Raw genomic sequence first — 24198 nt, 5'->3', positions numbered from 1 at the left:
ATTGCATATTTATTTTCAACATAGACCAGCACATGATGGAGTGTGCATCTATTTGATTGATAGGCGCTCACTTCTACCACTGTGCAAGGCTAGACAAAAGTTTAAATCAATGTGTTTTATATTTTGGTGCCAAAGTCTGACTGAATAAAGATTTTCATTGCAGTTATAATGGTGACTATATTAATACCTAAGCCTTTTTTCCAGAAAAAGACTAATGTATATACTCTTTGTTAATAAAGAAAAAAAAAATTTCTATGCAAAAATATGCTTTTTAACATAATACTTTATATATTCATTTATCTCTAGAAATCATCTGCTGTTCAACATTTCGACACAAAAAAAACTAAGGATAGAACAATAGAAGAAATTTGGGGCTTGTTCCCAAATGTGCTGGGAAATTGAATAAAAGTCATGAAAACTTGTGCACACATTAGATGCAATTTCCATTGCACTTTTCATACGTTGCAATTGTACTGATAAAATGTATTGTAATCTGGTAGTGCGCATTAAAGCGTGAGAAACTGGGTGCGCTGCGCTCTAACATTTTAAATATAGGGTAAAATTGCAGAGTGCAGTGGCAGGAATGAGCCTATAAGCAGAGGCGGGCTGGGCCAGGGGGCAGGGGGGCATCGGCCCCCCGGGCCGCTCAGATTTCGCGCTTTTAGGGCCGGGGGGTAGGCCGGCCGGCCGCCCCCCGATGCAATTTCTTCTGATTTTTTTCTGCAATTTATCCTATATTTTGTGTGATTTTTAGCCATTAGTTGATGAAAAACGCACAAAATATTTCTTAACCAGTTGAATTTCTGATTTCCTTTTGTTATATAATTTTGTTCAATATAGGAAAGGCTCTAGGGCCAGAAAGCCCCGTTGCTGTCAAAAAAGATTTAGCTGGTGATTGAGCCACTTTCACTTTGTCCTATATATGTAAGGAATTACTGTCACTGTGGGCTTCCCCATTCTTTTGAATAAATGTTCTGTTAAGAAACATAACATATTTTATATCTAATGTATGGTTAGACCCAGTGCCGTAACTATACATTTTGGTGCCCTGGGAGAGACAGGGCACCGGCGCCCCCCATCTAAGGAGGGGGGTGGGGGTAGGAGGACAGTTTGCGTTCCAAATGCCGAACTTCCTGTCAGTGGAACGCATGGCGGAACTTAACAGCTGAAGCATCAAACTCTGGTAAGTTAAAATCTCTCTCTCTCTTCAGCCCTTAAGCGGAACTTAAGGGCTGAAGGCAGGTAGCGGGCGTCTGCTGCGCCCCCTTGGCTTTGCGCCCTGGGCGACGGCACCGCCCGCATCACCCTCATTACGGCACTGGTTAGACCTCCCCCAGCTAACAGACTACTTTATTCCTACAACTCGTAGCTACATATTTGCCTGGCTTCTCTTTTATTTATTTATTTATTTTAAAACATTTTTAATGAAGAAGTTCGGATACATATAACATAGTAATAGCTGTTATATATTGACAATCATTTCAGGTACGATCAACAGACATGTACATATATAGTATTACATATTTTGTGAGCACGGTCAGGGAGACTCGTCAATGTTGTATCTTGTTCTTGTTAAGATAACATCTTAACTTTCTCAAATACAAATATTCCCAGCATAAATAAGTTATGAATTTTTAGCAAGATTAACTTGCAGGACATTGTAATTGTAGTATTGCCCAGGAGAGAAGGCAGTCAACAAAAAAAACATTTTACTCCGTGCCATACCAAATAACTACCAAAAAAAACATCAAACATCAAGGAGCGGAGAAACCAGAAAAAAAAACAGATAGGCTGACATTAATCTTCTATATGGAGATTGGAGGGTCTTGGAGAAATACTCTAGTTTCAAACCAAAGCGTCTGGTAGAAACAATCACGGAGCTGTACTCGCAGTGGGGTGGGCAGGATATTAATATAACTTTCCCAGGTTTCAAAAATCTTACAAGTGAATGTACCCTTCTGGGGGGATGCCTCCAGCCAATCCATCCGTAGGAGGTAATACATTTTCTCCTTAAACAAATTGAGTGTCGGAGGAGAATTCTGAACCCACGTATGAAGAACGGATTTCCTAGCCGCAGCAGATATTGCCATAAGTAACCTTCTCCCCCTGCGGAGGTCCGCGTATCGGGAGGCAGAATGCCCATAATAGCCCAATCAGTAGTGAATGTAAGTAATTTACTAAATCTGCAGTCGCAAAGCTCCATACACGAGCCCAGAAGGCCTTAATTGATATAAATCTGCCTGGGGGTGCCCACACTTGGGGCATCTCGATGGTAGGCTTTTCGCCGATGCTGATAGATCCAACGCTGAGTCGGGATCACGCAGGTTAACTGTTAAGAGAGGGGTCCCGACATTGCCACTTTAAAACTTTAAATACAAATTCATTGAGGGCGCACTGACTTCAGACACTACTGCCGGACACCTGTGCATTCGGAAGAACCTCCTGTCAGTGTTCTACTAGGATCGGATATGTGGACAGTCGCTGATCAGGTAAGTCTGTGTATATTCTTGTCATTTTCTTCTCAAATCGGTTTTCTTTTGTAGGTGTCCTCAGCGTCGGATATATCAGCATCGGCAAAGCGTACCCCACCTGGGCATCTAGAGTTCACTGAGAGAACAATGCTATTTCGACTATGGAGTGAGAGGTAGCCTCTATGAAAGTCGTTAAGGAACATTTCGGCATACATGGAAGCTGTAAAAAGTTTTATCGAGGTAGCCAATTCCTTCAACAACATCTGTTCTGTTAATTGAGGGAAATGGCGTAACCACCCACTCAGGCTTTTCTTTTTTTATTAGGCAACACAACGGATATCTCTAAGAGGTGATAGACACTACTTCATTGTGTTTGCAATATTATAACTTAAAAAGAATATTATTTTATATATACAACCTTCAGGAAAGTGCTACTAGTGGGTGATGATTTTTAAAACATGGACCTTTATCCTACCTACGACTTGAGTTTGTAATTGATGCAAATAGTGCGTAAGGGTAGACACCATCAACTAGACAGAGATAGAGAGAGAGAGAGAGTAGAAGGAAAGAATGGGAGAGGATGTTGATAACTTAACAGCTATAGGGTACATTTAAACTGAAATAAGATTTTTGTGGAGGTGAAGTCCAGGTGGAATCCAGATGTCTGTCCCTATATTATATATGCTGTCGTCTGGCTCTAGGAAACAGTTATTGAATGAATATATATAGATGGTAAAAATTCTAGTAGACCCAGCTGACGGGGACCCACTGTGGCTCAGTGTGAAGTTTCTCCAGGGCCACTTGCAGTTCTTGAAAACTTTGATCCAGATCTGTGTTGACCAGACTGAGATCGAAGTAATGGCCATAGGCCTGCTGAAGGCGTTCACTCTCCTCTACAATACGCAGGAGCTCGCCATCCTGCAGGGGAAGCCATTATAACATGTGATGAAACAAAGAAGATCAATGCTGAATTTAAATAGGTGATACAGAAGCAAATATTCAATTATTGCTCTTCAAAAGGATTTAAAGAGAGGGAATAGAAAGCCAAAATCATATGAAAAAAAGGACACGAAGAAGCATATGGTTTAAATAGCGGTGAGAGTTTACAATGCACCCGCCACCTACACAAAGTACAGGCAGAACTTCTGTGAGTTGAAACAATATTCATGAGAACGCAGACTAAAAGCAAAAAAAACCCAAAACAAAACAAAAAAAAAAACTAAAAGCACTAGTTTATGAATATTGAATTAATAAAAAAAGGGTTGTTTAGATTAAGGCTGATGTAGAGCAAATCCAGCTCCTGGGTGAAAAATTTGTAGCTGGAAAAATATCTTGGCCCTCATTTATAGTTGGGCATACATTTCAAGAGCAAAATTTAGACTTTGACACGTTTCAACATGCAACATGAAATTGTGATTTTCACGTACATTGCAATTGTGGCCTCTAGTCCTGGTGAAGCAGGGGCATCTAAGAGCAACTTTAGTACAGTAGGGGCAAGCACAGGTAAGCTTTACATGACCCCAGGACATGCGCACTATTCTGAGCAGGTCGCAACTCCAGAAATGCCTTTATCTTGTAGATGCTCACCCCTGGTGCATAGATCCGTGCAGCTGCTGATGGTCATCAAGTTTTAAAAAAGATGAATTAAATACATTTTAAAAAATAGTGTCCCCCACCCAAAAAAAGCTAAACAAGCACCAGTGCTCATACTGGTTACAGCTAATATGGTGGGGCAAACATGGGATCCCACTGCAAAAGCTTCAGCTAGCATCAGACTATGACAGGCTGGGCTGGCCCCACTATAAACCAGCAGCGTGGGATCCCATGTCATAGAGGGACTGAGCCGCGGCCTGCTCACCATGGTGCTGAATTACTAGGGGCACAGCTACCATAGGGAAGAACAAACCCATGCTGCAAGCAGGGGCAGCCATAAACTGCTTGGGTATGTTGGCACTTGTAGAACTACAGCGTACAATAAAGTGGGAAATGAGGAATTGGGTGACTGTTTATTTAAAGTAAAAGACTTAATATGGTGTGTGTATTTTTAGTTCTTTACTATGTGTCTGGATGCCAGGACATGCCGGCACTTAGTATATTCTGGCACCCATGGGTATGCTGGTACTTGTAGATCTAAAAGTCACACTGTTTTTGCTTATTTTACATATTTATTTTAATACACATTTAAAACGCAAGCCATCATCATCATCATCATATCTAGTCTGTTGTACCTAGTAAGCAGCCAAAGAAAAAATTTGCGGGCCGCATTTTATGTGTATGTTCAAGTTGCAAACTGCAGTGAACTCTAAAAGAGCCCCTTTGTGTTGCAACAGGGTAAATGTGAAATGTATAAACTGACTGAGAGTTGTGAGGGTGTGTGAAGGGGCCACGGGGGATGACAACTCTAAAGTGCAGTGTCAAAATATGGCTGGTCAGTATGTGTGGGCTCCATCCAAGAGCATAAAGTGTTTGCCCTGCATGTAAAACAATGTTTGCATTTGCACCTTTACAGTGCAACATGGTTAGATCCGATGCAAATTCTGCACCTAACTCTGAATCAACTCCCTTGTATATAAGCTACCATGGAAAAGAAATTGGCGTGGTGTACATGGTAAAGTGGGAATAAAGGTAATTCAGGGACCACATTGGCAGTAGATATTAGTGGGTATGTCAAGGGAAAGAGGAAGAACAAGCAACAGAGACATTATGATATTTTCATGAACAAAGTGCTTATAATCAACTGCATAAGACAGTGTCTGCTATCGCATGTACAGTGCACTCATTTGAGTAATGGACATCTGACACCTGATAACTACTAAACACACATATGCAACATTACATGCACTGGCAATTACCGATAGCTGTTTGGCTGTCAGACCGGCCTCCACTGCTCCCTGATTATTAGATTTCAGGGTCTGAAAGTCTGGAGCCCCAATAAACACGACATATGGTACAAACTCGGCAGTCCTGAGTACCTTCACCGCCTGAGGAAGAAATTCAGGTGTGCATTAGTTAGAAACAACCATAGCTGCAATTTGCTGTTTATATTATTATTATTAATAATACATGTATTTCCATCAGGTGTACAATTAACATGCAATTAGCCCTAGTGTCTATTTGGTCACATAACACAACTTCCACATCCCTCCGGTGCAGGGCTCCTGATAGTGTCATGACGTTGCCAACGGAGAGGACCCAAAAGGCTCCAGGAAGAAGAAGCAAGAAAGAAGAAGCAGAGATGCGGACAAGGAGAAAAGAAGAAACGGTACTTACATTAAAACGGATGGAGAAGTGGTTGGAGCAAACGGGGGGAGAGGGAGCTACAGAAAACGTGGAGAGAGGGGGCTGGAGAAAATTAGGGGGGAGAGGGGGCTATAGAAAAAGTGGAAAGAGAGGGCTACAGAACATGGAGGGAAGAGGGTCTACAGAAACTGGTGAGAAGGGGGACATGGGTGAAAAAAACTGGCTAGGGCATGGGTGAAAAAGTTGGAGGAATGAATGTGGCATGTGTGACAAAAGCTGATGGGTATGGGTGACGTGTAAGAATAGCTGTTGGGCAGGGGGCATATGTGAGAATAGCTGGTGGGCAGCGGGGAATGTGTCTGTATGTAACAGATGAGTGATATGAAGAACTATTTTTTGCTTTGTTCTGAAATTTAACATTTGGAGCCTCTTCTCTAGAGACCCTGTGTTTGCTCCTGGACAGTATTCTGCTTCAGACATCATTACATCTGGACATCAGTGCATCTGGCCATCAGTGCATCTGGCCATCAGTGCATCTGGACTGCAGCCTTAGCAGCCAGCCAGTTGTAAGAGATATTATTTTTCTTTTTCTTTTACAAATGTCAAGTGTGTGAGGGGCTAAGAAGTCGGAATTGTGTGTGTGGAGGGAGTGGGGGGGGGAGTGGTAGGTTCAAGATTTGCTACCGGCCCTGCAGCTTATATTTATTCTTTTACAACACAGTAAAAATACGTGCTGATGATCATGATCACCATCATCATCAAAACTAATCTTCATGTACTCCCCTCTCTTATCTGGAGATATGACCTACTTTAGGCTGCATCACCAGGGGCAGACAGCACTTACACGTGCACACCCCAACTGGAAGTAACTTGTGCTTGCACAACACTGAGTCACCTCTCCAAGTGTAAGATGCTTCAAGTGCAAGTTACATTTAAAATTCTACTTCCTATTACTGCATGTTTGCAGACAACAGTTAGACTTACGCCCATCACTAAATGAGGACCTAAGTCAATAAATATTCCTAAGCTCTGTCCAATGTGCTGAAAATATAATGGTCAGAGCAATCCATTCCCTCAATTAATGAAAATATTTAACACTAACTTTGTTAAATCAATGTCAGTTGCCGTTTAAAAAAACATTTTACATATTCAAATAAAGGATTAAATTGCAATCAATAGGTTTAACTCCATAAAAGTTTAAGTAAAAAAAATATAACTTTATGAGTACTGGTGGAAACTAAAGGATTTAATTTCCTAATATTGTAGCTTCCTCACCTGTGGATTGACATCCAGAACGCACATTTTTCCTAATGCCACCACTTCCTGTATGGAGCTGATCTTTGTGCCGTACAGATTTCCCTCATATTCTCCATGCTCCAAATAGCGGGCAGCCTTAATGTCCTGCTCCATCTCTGCACGGGACACAAAGGAGTACGACTGACCATCCCACTCTCCATCCTTCCTCTTCCTAGATGTGTCTGTAAGTAAAAAAGAATGTGAGAGAATGCGTGGGTGAATCCTTGTGTCATACACCCTGAGGAGACGCCACTTTCTGGGTTAATATCTGAATTTCCTTGCTCGCTTTTATGGACCACAGAATAACATCATGATGCTTCACTGCTGACAAGATTCTTCATTTACATAATGTGCTGTCACAATTTGTTGCTGTCTCAACCACATTCAATACGTCTGGAGATGACACTTGAAAGCCAATTGTGAGCATCTCAGTAACTTGTATTTTTTGAGTCTAAGTAAACTAACATGAGTACCAGTTATATAAAGTAGGATATCAGGATTGAAAGCTTAAGTGTAGTAAAAACTGCACAGACACACTTTCAGCTTTCTTTTAGGTTATATTATAGTTTTGTAAAACATATTTTGCAAAGGGATCAGTGTGCTAAAAAAAACCAAAGTTCCCAAAAGCACCCCATTCAATAATAAAACCAAATGTAAAGAAATGCATTGTATTTTAACTAACACACTTCACGTAATTTGTCTGCCTGACTGCGACTGCATGTTAAAGTATACTAGTTCTTCTTATTATCGAAGTGAGCTAGTGGGTCTCACCCATCCCAGGTATTGGAGAGTATAGCAGGTAAAGTACTTATCAAGCAAATATTCAATATCATGAGTGTAGGGAGGTTCGGATAAAACTTTATTGGAAACTGGAGTTATCTTTTAATATAACAATGAGTGTATGTGTCAAAATGTCACATCATGGATGGTTGGGTGAAGTCAAACACTGCATTACGTTAACACAATTGGCTGAATGCGCAAAAGTGATGTTTGTGAACAATACTGTTTGGTAACGTTCAATCTTAAGAGTATTTTTTACAGCATGAACAGCCCTTCAGAGGCCCTTTTAGACTCTCTTAATATGTCTTGAAAAACAAATCACAAACACTCATCCTCTAATGTGCAAATGCTCTTTTCTACTTTTACTCAGATGCATCAATTTTTGCAGAGAAGCGCATGGACTTGCAAGCCAGAATATCAAAACAACTCAAGATTTGGTTTTGAGCTATGGCATTATTCAAATAAGTGTGCAGGAATTAGAGATGGGCGGGTCCGGTTCTCCGAGAACCGAACCCACCCGAACTTTGGGTATCCGAGTACCGAGCTGAGCAGCTCGGTACTCTCCCGCCCATTCCGAATCCAAATCGAGGCCGAACGTCATTGTGACGTCGTCGGATCTCGGGACTCGGTTCTCGCGATACTTCAACTTTATAAATACACGCCTCCACAGCAATCCATCGCCATTTGACAGAGGGAGAGAGCAGGGTGTAGTCATAGGCTAATTAGAGCAGGGACAGAGAATACCATATTGTTCTTGCAATTGCTCTAACCAAAATCGCTAGTGCAGAGAGGAGGATAGAGGTTTATTATTTTTTCTTCATATTTGGCACTCCCCAGCGCTTTTGGGGTGTCCCCCATAATTGTGCATTAATATTTCTGGCTGTCAAAAGTCATATCTGTCAGCAGTATCTACTAAATAATTTGTAGCACACCTCAGTGTTTTTGGGGTGTCCTCCCTAATTGTGCATTAATATTTCTGGCTGTCAAAAGTCATATCTGTCAGCAGTATCTACTCAATAATTTTTAGCACTCCTCAGTGTTTTTGGGGTGTCCTCCCTAATTGTGCATTAATATTTCTGGCTGTCAAAAGTCATATCTGTCAGCAGTATCTACTCAATAATTTTTAGCACTCCTCAGTGTTTTTGGGGTGTCCTCCCTAATTGTGCATTAATATTTCTGGCTGTCAAAAGTCATATCTGTCAGCAGTATCTACTCAATAATTTTTAGCACTCCTCAGTGTTTTTGGGGTGTCCTCCCTAATTGTGCATTAATATTTCTGGCTGTCAAAAGTCATATCTGTCAGCAGTATCTACTCAATAATTTTTAGCACTCCTCAGTGTTTTTGGGGTGTCCTCCCTAATTGTGCATTAATATTTCTGGCTGTCAAAAGTCATATCTGTCAGCAGTATCTACTCAATAATTTTTAGCACTCCTCAGTGTTTTTGGGGTGTCCTCCCTAATTGTGCATTAATATTTCTGGCTGTCAAAAGTCATATCTGTCAGCAGTATCTACTCAATAATTTTTAGCACTCCTCAGTGTTTTTGGGGTGTCCTCCCTAATTGTGCATTAATATTTCTGGCTGTCAAAAGTCATATCTGTCAGCAGTATCTACTCAATAATTTTTAGCACTCCTCAGTGTTTTTGGGGTGTCCTCCCTAATTGTGCATTAATATTTCTGGCTGTCAAAAGTCATATCTGTCAGCAGTATCTACTCAATAATTTTTAGCACTCCTCAGTGTTTTTGGGGTGTCCTCCCTAATTGTGCATTAATATTTCTGGCTGTCAAAAGTCATATCTGTCAGCAGTATCTACTCAATAATTTTTAGCACTCCTCAGTGTTTTTGGGGTGTCCTCCCTAATTGTGCATTAATATTTCTGGCTGTCAAAAGTCATATCTGTCAGCAGTATCTACTCAATAATTTTTAGCACTCCTCAGTGTTTTTGGGGTGTCCTCCCTAATTGTGCATTAATATTTCTGGCTGTCAAAAGTCATATCTGTCAGCAGTATCTACTCAATAATTTTTAGCACTCCTCAGTGTTTTTGGGGTGTCCTCCCTAATTGTGCATTAATATTTCTGGCTGTCAAAAGTCATATCTGTCAGCAGTATCTACTCAATAATTTTTAGCACTCCTCAGTGTTTTTGGGGTGTCCTCCCTAATTGTGCATTAATATTTCTGGCTGTCAAAAGTCATATCTGTCAGCAGTATCTACTCAATAATTTTTAGCACTCCCCAGTGGTTTGCGCTCAGAATGGATTCAAAGCAGTCCACATATGATCTAAATGAGCAACCAGGTTCTGTCACCAGTCCTGATGTTAGTGTTCCCAGTACGTCATCTGGCCAAGGCGATGTCAAACAACAGAGTGTTTTCAAATTAGTGCAAAAAACAAAAACCAAAAAAAAATTTACTGTATTGAAGCGAAAAAGAAGTGTAACTGAGCAAAAGTTAAGTGACGATAAAAAAAAAATTGCAAGCATGCCATTCTACACACGCAGTGGCAAAGAGAGAATGAGGCCTTCACCTTTGGCTATTAGTGGCAGATCCCAAAAAGTTACCCAGGCTACAATTGGTGCACAACTACTGTTACGCGTCAAAGCTGAGCTGCAAGATACCAGTGAGGCATTACAGGAGAATATTTGCTCTGATTCACAAATGACAACAATCCCTGTGGAGAGTCCATCCAACAGTGGGATGTCTAATCGTGAGCATTCTGCTGATGTGTGCCTTAATAGCCCGAGTGTAGCCGGTGATACCCAAATTGAGGATGCCACTTTGGAATTAGAAGAGGATGAGGGGGAGATTTGTGTAGGCGACGAGGGCGCTAATGAGGATGTTGATGAGGATGAGGTTGTTTGTGTAAGTCCTGCACCAGTGGCAGCAGTTCTGGCACGTGACAAGAAAAAGGCCATTGTCATGCCTGGGCATAAAACAAAAAAATCCACTTCTTATGTGTGGAATTATTTCTACCCAAATCCAGACAACAATTGTATAGCCATTTGTAGTGTATGTGAAGCCACAGTCAGTCGAGGGAGGGACCTTAACCATCTTGGAACCTCGTCTATGTTACGCCATTTAACGAGAGTTCATGGCAAAGTGTTGGGAAAAGCTGAAAGTTCTTCCCAAAAGAATACAAGCACTCCCTCATCAGCTAAGACCCTCCGCTCACCGACATACCGACGGCTACAAAATACACCCACCACACCATCCTCATCAATATCCTCAGTAGCGCTCGGAGTTAGCCCGGCATCCCACTTAAGGCTGGATGACTCCGGCACTATTATTGATTCCTCTGAAGAAAGCGTTAGTCCTGCTGCTGCTGTTGCTGCTGCTGGGGGTGAATCGTCATCCCAGAGGCAGGTGAATAAAATGAGCAGTCCTACATTTCAGCAATTAACTGTGAAACAATCATTTGCGAGGGGAAGCAAATATGACAGCAGTCACCCAGTCGCCAAGCGAATCACAGACGCCATGGCTGCAATGTTAGTGTTAGATCTGCGTCCAATCTCCACAATAAACGCAGCTGGTTTTTCACAGTTAATTGAGGTTTTGTGTCCGCGTTACAGAATTCCATCGCGACACCATTTCTCCCGTAAAGCTATTCCACAACTATACCAAAAAGTGTGTAAAAATGTAGAGATTGCGCTGAAAAATGCCATTCTGCCCACTGTTCACTTAACCACAGATATGTGGACAAGTGGAAGTGGCCAAACCAAAGACTATATGACTGTGACAGCCCACTGGGTTGGTCATTCACCTTCACCAGCAGGAACAGCAGCAGCATGTACACCACTACGTAACATTTGTCACAGGCAGGCCACTCTTTGTATCACCGGCTTCACTAACAGGCATACGGCTGACAATTTGTTACGCAAACTGAGAGATGTGATTGATGCATGGCTTATACCACTCGGACTCTCCCCAGGGTATGTCATTTCAGATAACGCCAACAATATAGTGCGAGCATTACAGCTGGGTGATTTCCAACATATTCCCTGTTTTGCTCACACCATCAACTTGGTGGTGCAGAGCTTCCTACGAAATAACCGTGAGGTGCAGGAGATGCTTTCGGTGGCCCGTAAAATTTCAGGCCATTTCAGGCATTCAGCCACAGCATGTAGGAGATTACAGCAGCTCCAAGAGCAGTTTAACTTGCCCTGCCACCAACTTAAGCAAGAGGTGGTAACTCGGTGGAATTCCACCCTGTACATGCTTCAGAGGATGGAGGAACAGCGCAAAGCCATCCAAGCATATTGCACAAGTCATGACATTGGGAAAGGAGGGGGGATGTATTTCACTCTTGCACAGTGGGGAATCCTTTCAGTGCTGTGCAAGGTGCTGAAACCATTTGAAGTTGTGACATGTGAGGTCAGTGCAGACTCTGCTAGTTTGAGCCAAGTCATTCCTTTAATTAGACTATTGGAAAAGCAGCTTGAGAAAATGAAGGAGGAGCTGAAAGCAAGCAATTCAGCAAAGTATGTTGGCCTTGTCGATCAAGTACTTAATTCGCTTCACAATGATCCTCGAGTTATTAAGATCTTGAACTCGGATCAGTACGTTTTGGCCACTGTGCTTGATCCAAGGTTTAAAACCTACATTGAGTCTTTACTTGTAAATGAGCGAGATGTGAACTTTTGCAAGGAGCTATTGCTCAGCAAGTTGGCCGCTGAACTGGGCCTCGGCTTGACGACGTGTCCTCCTTCACTTTCTCAAGCTGTTGCTCGTAAAAAATTAAATTTCCAAAAAAGAAGCAGGGAAGACACAGGGGGCAGACGAGAACAATTTAACATCTGGGCTGGTTTGAAGGATTTTTCAAAAAAATGTGTCACTTTGCCCATAACTCCATCCAATATGAGTATAAACATGCAAAGGATGGTGGAGGATTACTTTCAAGAGGTAGTTGATATGGAAATGTCAGACAGTCCCTTTCCTTACTGGGAAGAAAAGCAGGCCATTTGGAAACCCATGTACAAACTTGCTTTGCAATACCTAAGCTGCCCACCCTCCAGTGTGTACTCTGAACGAGTGTTCAGCACAGCAGGGAACTTAGTCAGTGATCGCCGTAGAAGGTTACTTCCCAAAAATGTGGAGAAAATGATGTTTATAAAAATGAACTACATCTTCCACGAGGAAGGCCTTCACCATCCAAGACATCCAAGCACTGACTGTTCTCTAATGGCGGATTCAAGCGGCGATGAATTGATAGTCTGTGATGATGACGTACACACTGATGAGGGTGAGGATGAAGCTGAAGATGATGCCGATAACATCTTTTTAAAACTTTCTATGTAAGTGTAGGGTGCAATCTACCCCCAAAGAGGAAAGGGACTTGTGGCATTTCCATATCACATACCATCTTGAAAGGCTGCTGTTAGGGCAATTTATCCTTAAGGGTAGGGTGTCATAGACAGAGTGACCCTAAACTGGCTTTGTCCATTTTTCATAATATTGTACAGTCTATAATGGCTGAATTTTTTAGTATTTTATACAAGTGGAGGGGGGCCTAGAGAGACAGAAACCAAACTGGCTTTCTCCATGTCAATTAATATTGTACAGTCTATAATGGCTGAATTTTTTGGTATTTTATACAAGTGGAGGGGGGCCTAGAGAGACAGAGTGACCCCAAACTGTCTTTCTCCATGTCAATTAATATTGTACAGTCTATAATGGCTGAATTTTTTAGTATTTTATACAAGTGGAGGGGGGCCTAGAGAGACAGAAACCAAACTGGCTTTCTCCATGTCAATTAATATTGTACAGTCTATAATGGCTGAATTTTTTGGTATTTTATACAAGTGGAGGGGGGCCTAGAGAGACAGAGTGACCCCAAACTGTCTTTCTCCATGTCAATTAATATTGTACAGTCTATAATGGCTGAATTTTTTAGTATTTTATACAAGTGGAGGGGGGCCTAGAGAGACAGAAACCAAACTGGCTTTCTCCATGTCAATTAATATTGTACAGTCTATAATGGCTGAATATTTTGGTATTTTATACAAGTGGAGGGGGGCCTTGAGAGACAGAAACCAAACTGGCTTTTTCCATTTCTTTACATATTTAACTATAAGTGTAGGGTGTAATATACATTCAAAGACGATGGCTGCATTGCCAATATGCATAGATGGAGAGGAAGACAATCTGTTTTGTGTGTAGAATAGGCCTACCAACGAAGAATTAAACTGTTTTTTTGGATGATTTATTACCTCAACAATTAGATTACTTGTCTCTAAAACAGTTGGAGCACTAAATTGGGTTAATTTAGGCCCAAAAACATGGATTTTCCCAAAAAATAGCAAAACAAAACCAAACAAAACCAAAACCAAAACCAAAACACGCAATGGCGGTTTTGCAAAACCAAAACCAAAACCAAAACACGACGGTAATCCAGATCCAAAACCGAATCCAAAACCAAAACACGGGGGTCAGTGACCATCTCTAGCAGGAATGAAGAAAATACATTTAGGGAGGCGTCCTCAGTTGTAAATGTAAATGCTCTTTTCCTACCCACAAAAGGATTTGAATTCTCTGGCTGGTCAGAGATTCCTTGTGCCCATACTTTCAATGAAATGCCTATCTCGTTCAGGATGCTTTATACAAGAAGGCACAGTTTTAGGCTCACTTTGAGCAATGTGATAAATTCATTCCAACACACAAAAGTGCCATGGTTCAGTCCTGTCGATGTCCTGCCACGCTCATGATGAATTTAAGCCATATGTGAGACTGAACCAAGCAATATTTCAGGAGAAAAAATTTAAATATTAAATAAATGTAGGGGATGGCTCTAAAGTGGAAGTAGGTTGGACTTGATGGACATGTTGAGCACCCTGTGAATTTTCTAGAGTATCCAGATGTAGGCGAATTGATTATATTTTTCCTGGACAGAAAAGACTGTGTGTACTTTACAAAGGCAGATTGAAATCCACTGTTCAGTTAGAAGTGTTATTTATTGGCCTTCAGAATCATGTTTTAATACCAGAAATGCACTAACTGGCTATATATGAATTCTGAAACCGGTTTGAAGAATCGGTTCTAAAACTCATAGGGGTATATTTATCAAGCTATGGGTTTGAAAAAGTGGAGATGTTGCCTATAGCGAACAATCAGATTCTAGTTATCATTTATTTAGTACATTCTACAAAATGACAGCTAGAGTCTGATTGGTTGCTATAGGCAATATCTCCACTTTTTCAAACCAGCAGCTTGATAAATTTACCCCATAGAGTGAACTGCTTAATAGGAAATGCAACTTTAGCATTGTAACCACTGACTACTCTAAGGTTGGGTGCTGTTAGCAGTAGACTAAGCAGTGAGCATTCTCTGGTGAAGTCTGATGCCACCATGGCTCTTCATGTTTTTACTGCACTGTGTATCATACAGAGCAGCAAGTAGTGGATATGTTTTTTGTTGCTCAATGAATGCAATTGTTTCCATTTATATTATTTCAAGTATATTATTTTGTATCATACCACTTATTCCAAGTATGAACGTGCTAAAGAATTACTGCTTTTCTTTCTGATCATCGCACTATTTTACCCACCCAGCAGGGATATATTTTCAATATGACAGATCTGCATTCTGGCAAAAGGGGTTAATGTGATTTCATCCTCCATGTGAAAGCACTCTACACTGCCATGAATACTAAGGATGCACAAGGTCAGTGCTGGCCAAGGAAGGATGAGATAACTTTTGCCGTGGCTGTAATGCTGGGTGGAAGTTCTCTCTGCTGGAGAAATCATTGGTTGGGACAGGCAATTTTCGCTGCCGCTGTCCCACCGAGAGAACTTCATTAAATAGCCGTGATAAGTATCAATAAAGAATTGTAGTTTTTTGCAGAATCAAACTTTGATTAGTAAATAGGTCCCTAAATGAGAATCACAATAAGTACAAAAATGAATAATTAAATACAGTGTATCGACATCTGCACTTTACTAGAGCTAGATGAAAAGACGCTCACATGGTGTAGTGGTGCCATATCGTAAAGGGTCAGAGGTCAGCAGCTTGTTCTTCAAGCTTCTCCTGCCCACACCCTGTGCTCCAATCAGAATGAGGGTCTTTCTGCGGAACGGGGGCATCTTTGCAACCTCTTCATATATGAGCAATTCATGACGGTCAAATTCTGCAGGACAGAAAGGAATGATAGATTAAAAGACATTTGTTCGGCAATAAGGTGGACGCGTAGACAGGAGAAAGTGGAGGCAGTCATTTTATATTATGAAATTCATGAGATTGATTATCAATTTGCATTCACTGTGTTCATGGATATACTTTAAAGCTTTACTCACTTCTCTGCCCACCTGCACCTCCTCCCCTTCCTTCCACATAGCCCATGATTTTGCCACCTTTCTTCATGCCAAATTCCACTGATTCCATCCACTCTACCCACCTTCACCTATACTCCCCAATCAACCCTTAATTCATTCTCTCCAGTAACTAAAGACAGTCTCTGTACTCATCATCTCACCTTACAACAAGTCCCCTCGACCCTGTACCCTCCAAACTTCTCCACTCCCTCTCCTCCATTGCATGCCCACCTCTAACTCACCTCCTCATCCTGTCTCTCTCCACTGGCACTTTTCCATCCTCCTTTAAACATGCGCTCATCTCACCAATTCTAAAAAAAACATTTCTTGACACTGCCTCTCTTTCCAACTGCCTCCCTATTTCTCTCCTCCACGTTCCCTTCAAACTACTTGAACGATTAGTGTACAAACGACTGTCTCATTTTTTTCTCCTCTCATTCCATTCTCGACTCTCAGCAATCAGGCTTCCGTCCCCAACATTCCACCGAAACTGATCTCACAGAAGTGATCAATGATCTACTTACTGCAAAGTCTAAGGGTCATTTTTCAATACTCATTCTCCTGGACCTCTCTGTTGCTTTTGACACTTGATCACCATCTTCTCCCACACACCCTTCACTCCATTGACCTTCGTGACACAGTTCTTTCCTGGTTCACTTCCTACCAATCGAACCGCTCATTTAGTGTTCCTACCTCTGGCACATCCTCCCCTCCACTCCCACTATCTGTTGGGGTCCCACAAGGCTCTGTTTTTGGCCCTTTACTTTTTTTCAATGTACACCTCTTCTTTAGGGGCACTAATTCGCTCATTCGGCCTCCAGTACCACCTCTACACTGATTACATCCAAATCTGTATATCTTCCCTGACCTCTCCCCTTCTGTACTATCTTGTGTAATCAACTGTCTCCACGTGGATGTCCCATCGCTACCTAAAACTCAACATGTCCAAAACAGAGCTTATTATCTTCCCTCCTGCCAGAGTCCTCTGCTCAAATCTCCCTCACTGTTCATAATGATTGTACAAGTGGAAGCTGTTTTTACAATGGCAACTTTATAGTAACACCAATATATATACCGCCATCACTTTTGTGCCTTTGCAGATCTGAGGACTCTGATTCAGAGAACCAGCTGTGCAGAAGGAGATCTCTGGATTAGAGCAGAGGCAATCAAGAGTACGTAGTTGTGTTACATGCTATGGTATATATGTATTATGTGTGTATGATTGTATGTATATATTTTGCAGTGACATATCGGAGGAGAGGGGGTGGAGGCCTGAATCAGACCACTGAGTCTTAATCTGTCTCTACACCTGTCCTCTGAAACTTAATTGTATGTTCTATATTGTCTTTATTGCTATGTAATAAACCAATTTTACTAAGACTTTTTTTGCACTTATATACATATATACTGAGGGTAACCTGCACACCACCCATCAGTACAGATAAATATCATAATAATGCTACAAACAAGACCTTTCCTCCTGGACAGCTGGGATCAGTAGTACACACCCCAATCAATGGATTGCATTCTCTGACTGTTCAAACTTCAAATATACATACATAGTTCTGCTTAGTGCTATTTTATTTATTTCATTATTTATTTTTATTTTTCGATTTCAGTTCTATATTCTTACCTTAATTTTATTTTGATGTTATTTAATTTCACTTGATCTAATTTATATTTTTTCTTTTCTTTTTTTTTTTTTTATTTAATTTTTTTAAACTTAGTTTTCTGCACTGTTATCTATGATATCAATAACCAAATACCAAATGCTTCACTCCTATTGACCAAACTGCTATACAGCTGGTCATTTTTCCATTCCAACTGGTTATGTTTATTCATTTTACATTTTTTTGCCTTAACCTACTTATTGTGCGTTGCCCCATGGTGCCTAATGCTTTAAATTTTACTGCAGCCTATATAGGGCAACATTTTGAAGAGTGTGTGCTTTAGCAAAGCAGTCACACTCATACACACAGACATTTTTTATTGTGTTGCACTCAGTAAATGTTCTTTAATTCATGAAAAGGTCTTTTAAGAAAGTCAAAAATTTCCTGGTGTGCATGCATCAGGATTTTACAAGGAGGATTCCAAATGTAAAAAATATAGCAGAATGGGAGTATCATGGTGCAAACATAGGGATACGGGTTTGAATTGAAGTGCTCTGCATCACCACCTGGTGGTTATAAGTAGTACTACAGGTCCATACCTGCTAGTCATTACCACATCAGTGTTTATGAACACATAGCATACTAGACAATAGCCCGGCATTTGTTGGATTATTTACATTTTTGGGATTAAAAATGGGTAGACAAATGAGAGTGTTGTTTAGTCAGATTGGGTGTGGTGTGTGTGTGTGTGTGGGGGGGGGGGGTATTCTGTCCCTAATGTTGACCCTGGAATGCTGGTAGGCATGATATTGAACTGTGTATATTAGTTTGCAGGTTTTTGTACAAATTTTTACCTGCATTTTTGGTGGTTACATACATAATCCTCTTCTTTTTCTTCCCTCCAATACTTCCACAAAGGGCACCTATAAACACATAATTTGTTACAAGCAGAACATTTATAGAAAGTCAAATTCTTCTTACAATGCACAGTCATCAGTGACAGGTTGTCCTTTCAGGTTCTTTTTTGTATCCACTGCAATAAAAAAACAATGAAACTTTGATATATAAAATATGATAACAGGGGTCTTCCAGCCCTGTATAACAGTGGCGGATCCAGGGGGAGGGGGACGATTGTGGCAATGCACCTTCCCCCCCAGCAGCACAAACATACCTTTTAAATTAGTAAGATGTCGATTAAAGGGGCGGGGCCAACTGGAACCAGCCAATCAGAATGAAAGGGGCATGACTATGCTAAATCGCCTCCCCCCTAAAAATAAAGTATAGATCCGCCTATGCTGTATAATGCACAAGTTAGTCCATAGCCTCAGGTAGGGTAATGCGAGAAGCTTTGTCTCTACTACCCCAAAACTTGTACCGCCTTAGAGAAGGTTCTCCCTTGCCTATGGAAGGAATGGTCCTGATGAAGGAGGTCTGTAATGCGGACCCCAATCCCCCTAGGTTTTATCAGCCTCGTTCTGATAGCACTGGGGCTCTTCCCACACCCCTGGGGCGGTGGTTGTGGCGTAATAATAATGATTTCAATAATTTATATACCCCCTTGAGAACTACAGGTATCAGCATGTCCAGGCTGCCATTAAGTGTTTGGGCATGCTGGCACTTGTCCCCCCAATTTGGCTACTACCAGCCTAGGCTGGTAGCACTAGGATTGGTTAAGCTGTTTAGGAGGGACACGCTGTTTTTTTATTTGAATTTTTGCTGTTTTTTATATTTACATGTATTGTCCTTTTGATTTGTTTAAATCTGTTTATTTATGTTGAGATTTGGAATGTCGACTTTAGGACCCTGTCTACATTTTACATGTCAACATTTAACTGTGTCGACATTATGAACCTGTTGTAGACATTATGATGTCAACATTTTATCTGTCAGCATTTCAACTACATCCTGATTTCTGCACCACAGCATAATCTATGTGGATGTAAAAAAATACAGACCAAAAGTCCCTTTATAAAGCTGCACATGTAGAGCTGAACGTACATGCATGTAGAGTTGAACGAGCATACTTAGTAGGCTAGAAGCACTAGGGTTGATTGAGTTGTTTGGGGTGGGGGATACTCCTTTTGATTATTACATATATTGCTTTTCTTTTTGTTTACTTCTGTTTATTAATGTTGACAATTTGAATGTTGATATTATAAATCTGTAGACATTATAACTGTGTCAAATGTGTACACATTTTACACGTCGACATTTTGAATGTGTAGACATTATGAACATGTAGACATTTTGTTAGTTGACATTATAACAGGGTAGATATTATCACTGTCGACATTATGAATGTAGACATTTCAACTACATCTCATTTTCAGATCTTTCCCTTTTATTAATCTCTGACTACTCTTACTACTTTCTATTTCCTGGCTCTTCCTTCTCCATCATTCCTCCTCTGACGTTACATCCACCTCCATCTCCTATACCTGTCTTGTTATACAATATTTAGCTCACATTTATGAGCTAAATGTGGAGGCCTAGGAATGGCATCATTTTTTGCTCTCATTCTACTTTTGATGTGACACATGACATTTTCAGTATTTTTGGTCTAAGGCAGAAATAAGCGTCTTGACGAAAGAAAGTATCATCAAAGTACTTCCTACTAATACATTAGAACAGCCCATGTATTGAATTAGAAGTTGTGCTTTATTTTTCCTAAACTACTGCTCTTTGGAACATCATATAAGCCTTATATAGCTCATGGCAGTAAGGGGACATAAAAACGAAAATGAAATGTACCTTCATAGTTTAAACGGCTTTCCATGGAAAGTAATGGTTGAGGTCTAATTACCGCTCCCACATCTAACCATTTTGCAGCACTAAAAAATATTTGTGGACTTCCTTTAAGTCTGGAAACGACGTCCCACAAATGAAGATCTCATAATGGCATTTATGTGCAGGGTTAGGTCCAGTATTGTGTCTAATCACCCATCTACATGGATTACCATAATCATACCCCGAAGCACCCAAGCCAACCTGATCCATTCAAATATGTCCTCACCCCCAATGGCTAGTCCACCCCATTCTGGATGCTAGAAAATCTGGAATATAGGGGACTATTCCCAAATAGCACATGTACAGCCAGCTATGCCCATCACAACAAGAAACCCTCTCAATTGACTCCATGTTCCAACACCAATCTGCCAGTGTGTGTTCCTATGAACAAGCGTAACTGCACAATTAGCAGGCATAAATGTTATATTTTCTCTTCATTGTCTTGTAGATAATACCATTGGTGACACAAAAGCTGACAGTGAAAGGCTGAGGCTACTCACTGGAGTTTGGGGTCAGCTCTCCGTCCCTTTTAACAAATGCTTTCCTCTTCTCCTCCAGTAACTGACTGGGAATGAGACCAGCGGAGCCACCTTTTACTAGACATGCCTGGACAAGAGGAAGATGTTAGTGGTGGGGAGAACAGGATTAGAAAAACAAATGAACAATACACAGTGAAAGCGCTAAACTGTTAGAAAGAGAATTACAGTAAGACATTTCTTATGTGAAGATTTCACATGTTCCCATAGAAGAGGAGAATGCAGGATGATAAATCTGCAGGAGGCACTGCAGGTAGAGATCAAGAAATAATTGCCTTCATTTTTTTGTCTTCATCAGTTCAATGCAAGGAAATTACTTTTCACTGTCACTGTATTGTAGTTAAAAAGAATTCACACTGAATCAGAAAATACAGGGTTACAACTTCATTAGGGAACCACACAAAACAGTTATTCTGGCCACACCCAACCAGATATGTGACCGATATGGGAACACCCAATCAGATTGCAAGGTGCACGTCCTGTTTCCTGCTGCTTCTTCTTCCTGGATTTTGGTCATTCAAAATACAAAGGAAAATCCTGTAGTATAAAAATTGTGGTAGAACCTGATACCTACCAAAATAAGTCTAGAGCAGTACTAAACAGTACATGGCATTTCCCTATGACATGATTCCCAAGTTGTCTGCAGCCAACTTTAATTTGAAATCTGCCTGCACAGAGATAGAAGTGGAAGGGGGCAGACTGGACAATACTAAGGATGCTATTTATAATCTCTTATGCAGAGCAATAAAACTAAGACAAGATTACTCCAGAGTGGGGCATGTAGTGGTTCTTATTCCAAACTAGTTCATGAGGTAGCCTGTTGTATTGGCCAATATTTATGTTTGGGCCTAAACAATCTAATGCACGGATGAATGGAACCTGTTTAAAGGGAACATGTACTTTTACATTGTAAAGAAAATCTAGGTTCACTCTCACAGATCAGGAAGTTTGCAAAGACTCATACTCAGTCAGAATATGGAGAAGTGGTGTCTCCAGTTGTTTCTTACCTGCCACCAGTTAGGGTCTTCCTGGTTGACGATCTGTAGAAGGTCCCCTGCTCGGAAAGCCAAGCCCGCTTCCTTACAGGGGATCAGACTGTCACTGGAAGGATCATAGCTGAAGTGGCACTTTACAAATACCTACAAATGAAAAGGTTATTGATATTTAGTTGTATAACTTGACAATGACATCTGCCTCTACAACACTTGTATACACTATACAAATACAGTTTTATTTTATTTATATTTTTTAACTTTTTATTTTTCAAAACTGTGTCGTAAACAGTGTATAAAAATACAAAACAAAAAGAAAGAATATTCCGTTGCCATCTTACAAGTTCGTAAACATTACAAACAAACACAATAAAGTGATTCCTTTATGTCAACTATATCAACAGGTCGCAAAATGGACCACTATGTGCAAACTGAGAAAGAGAAGTACTCAAGGTGGGACGGAGGTTATTGGGTTTATGTAAAGGGGTGTATGAGAGGGGGGTGTATAGTGCCTACAGTTTTATGTTTTTACTAGAGCAATCTCACGTTAACTGACTAACTGATTTGCAGGGTACCATCATTATACAGTATATTAGTCTTTCTTTTAATCCCAAAAAATGATGAATATATCTTAAATAATAATAACAAAAAAGAGAAAGGCATGTCTTCTACTTCAGAGTACCTGCCGCAGAGGGTGTTGTTCCTGATAGCTTGGAAGTATTTTCAGAACCACACTGCCACTGGCGTCCCGAAGCATTTCCTGCAGAGCTTGTGGGTCACTGTCCACCTCACGTCCATTTACCTCTCTAATCACATCCCCCACATGTAGTAAACCTTGTTGATCTATCACACCGCCATGCAGAATCCTGGCAATTACTAGCTCACCACCTTCAACGCGGAAAGTTACTCCCTGGTGGCAGGAGACAGAAGAAAAGCTCAACGACTCTAAAAATAAAAGTGCTGATCACGATTGTGACAATAACAATAAGCAGCACTGTTGTCCAACTTACCAAATGCTCCCCTGCACTCTTTCTTACTCCCACCATACGCACTGCGTCAGGTGGAACTGGCTGGTTGCTCAGGGTGGGATCCAGCAGTGGACTTGGAGGAGGAGTCTCATAATTTTTGGATGCAACAGAATCATGAGTCTGTAAAAGAGACTACAGGGGAAAGATATATATATATATATATATATATATATATATATTTATATATATATATATATATATATATATATATATATATATATATATATCTCAACATGTTCATTCATCAATAGACATAGTACCTGGCAGATATGAGATAAACTACTTCTATATACTAGTATACAAAACATCAAACGAGTTATTAATTGAGATAATCAGTAAAAATGTGTCATGCTACTGATACTAATATTTCAACTAGTTACAAAGCTGATCATTACTGCACCAGCAGCACCTTATTGTGAAACATGAGGGAAGAGTATGTAATGTTAGCCAAGCACATACCTATACATAACGCAATGTCAAAATTCAAATCTCATTGGTTCAATGGTTCCAAGTAACATGCAACATCAGTGGGAATGAAAAATAAGCAAGTTCACATCTCTATTCACCGGTCAGTGGTTTAAAATATAATATTGAGAAGGAGTCTTGTGTGATTGGATGTGGATGATGGAAAGAATCACAAGGAGATGCAGAAGGAGAGTTGAGAATGAATAGAGAGACAAGTTGGATAGAGGACCTTTCATACAGAGGTGACATCACAATCTTTCTGTAACCGTTTATCGGAGACTCATAAGCTGATATACCACCATGTGCTGTTGAAGGACCCTGCTCATTCCACTACTAAACTTTCAGTGTGTGGCTTTCCACTTGATTCCCCCCTGCCGCACTCTACCCTGTCCTCACTCATTTATCCACCCGCATCAGTGGTTCCACCAAGATCAGCTCACTCATCTCTTGAAATACTGTCTGTTGCAGTGAACATTTTAATAATTGTGCTGCCCACTGCAAAGCTTGGGCCAAACGATCATCCTGGAGATGAAAAGGAATATAACAGGTTTTTGACTCTGGTCATCATCATCATCTATTTATATAGCACCACTAATTCCACAACACTGTACAGAGAACTCACTCATATCAGTCCCTGCCCCATTGGAGCTTAAAGTCTAAATTCCTTTACATAAACATACAGAGACAGAGAGAG

The 24198-nt window shown here is 40.7% G+C and overlaps 1 protein-coding gene across 2 annotated transcripts in view; it reads right to left on the bottom strand.

The window, feature by feature from the left end:
- Window positions 1–1448: 1448 nt before the first annotated feature.
- The window catches only part of MPP2 (MAGUK p55 scaffold protein 2), a 38258-nt gene continuing 15508 nt past the window's right edge, over window positions 1449–24198 (bottom strand). For both annotated transcript variants that reach the window (XM_075177237.1, XM_075177238.1), the window contains 9 exons: window positions 23022–23171; window positions 22694–22921; window positions 22027–22158; window positions 20984–21089; window positions 18551–18619; window positions 15741–15902; window positions 6987–7189; window positions 5324–5452; window positions 1449–3389 (listed from right to left, as the gene is read on the bottom strand). In XM_075177237.1, coding sequence (XP_075033338.1) covers window positions 3213–3389; window positions 5324–5452; window positions 6987–7189; window positions 15741–15902; window positions 18551–18619; window positions 20984–21089; window positions 22027–22158; window positions 22694–22921; window positions 23022–23171 — 1356 coding nt within the window. In that variant the 3' untranslated portion in view covers window positions 1449–3212. The remainder of the gene's footprint in view (window positions 3390–5323; window positions 5453–6986; window positions 7190–15740; window positions 15903–18550; window positions 18620–20983; window positions 21090–22026; window positions 22159–22693; window positions 22922–23021; window positions 23172–24198) is intronic.

The sequence above is a fragment of the Mixophyes fleayi genome, chromosome 6 (assembly GCF_038048845.1).
Source record: "Mixophyes fleayi isolate aMixFle1 chromosome 6, aMixFle1.hap1, whole genome shotgun sequence".
Lineage (NCBI taxonomy): Eukaryota > Metazoa > Chordata > Amphibia > Anura > Limnodynastidae > Mixophyes > Mixophyes fleayi.
This window is presented reverse-complemented; position numbering and strand designations above follow the sequence as displayed.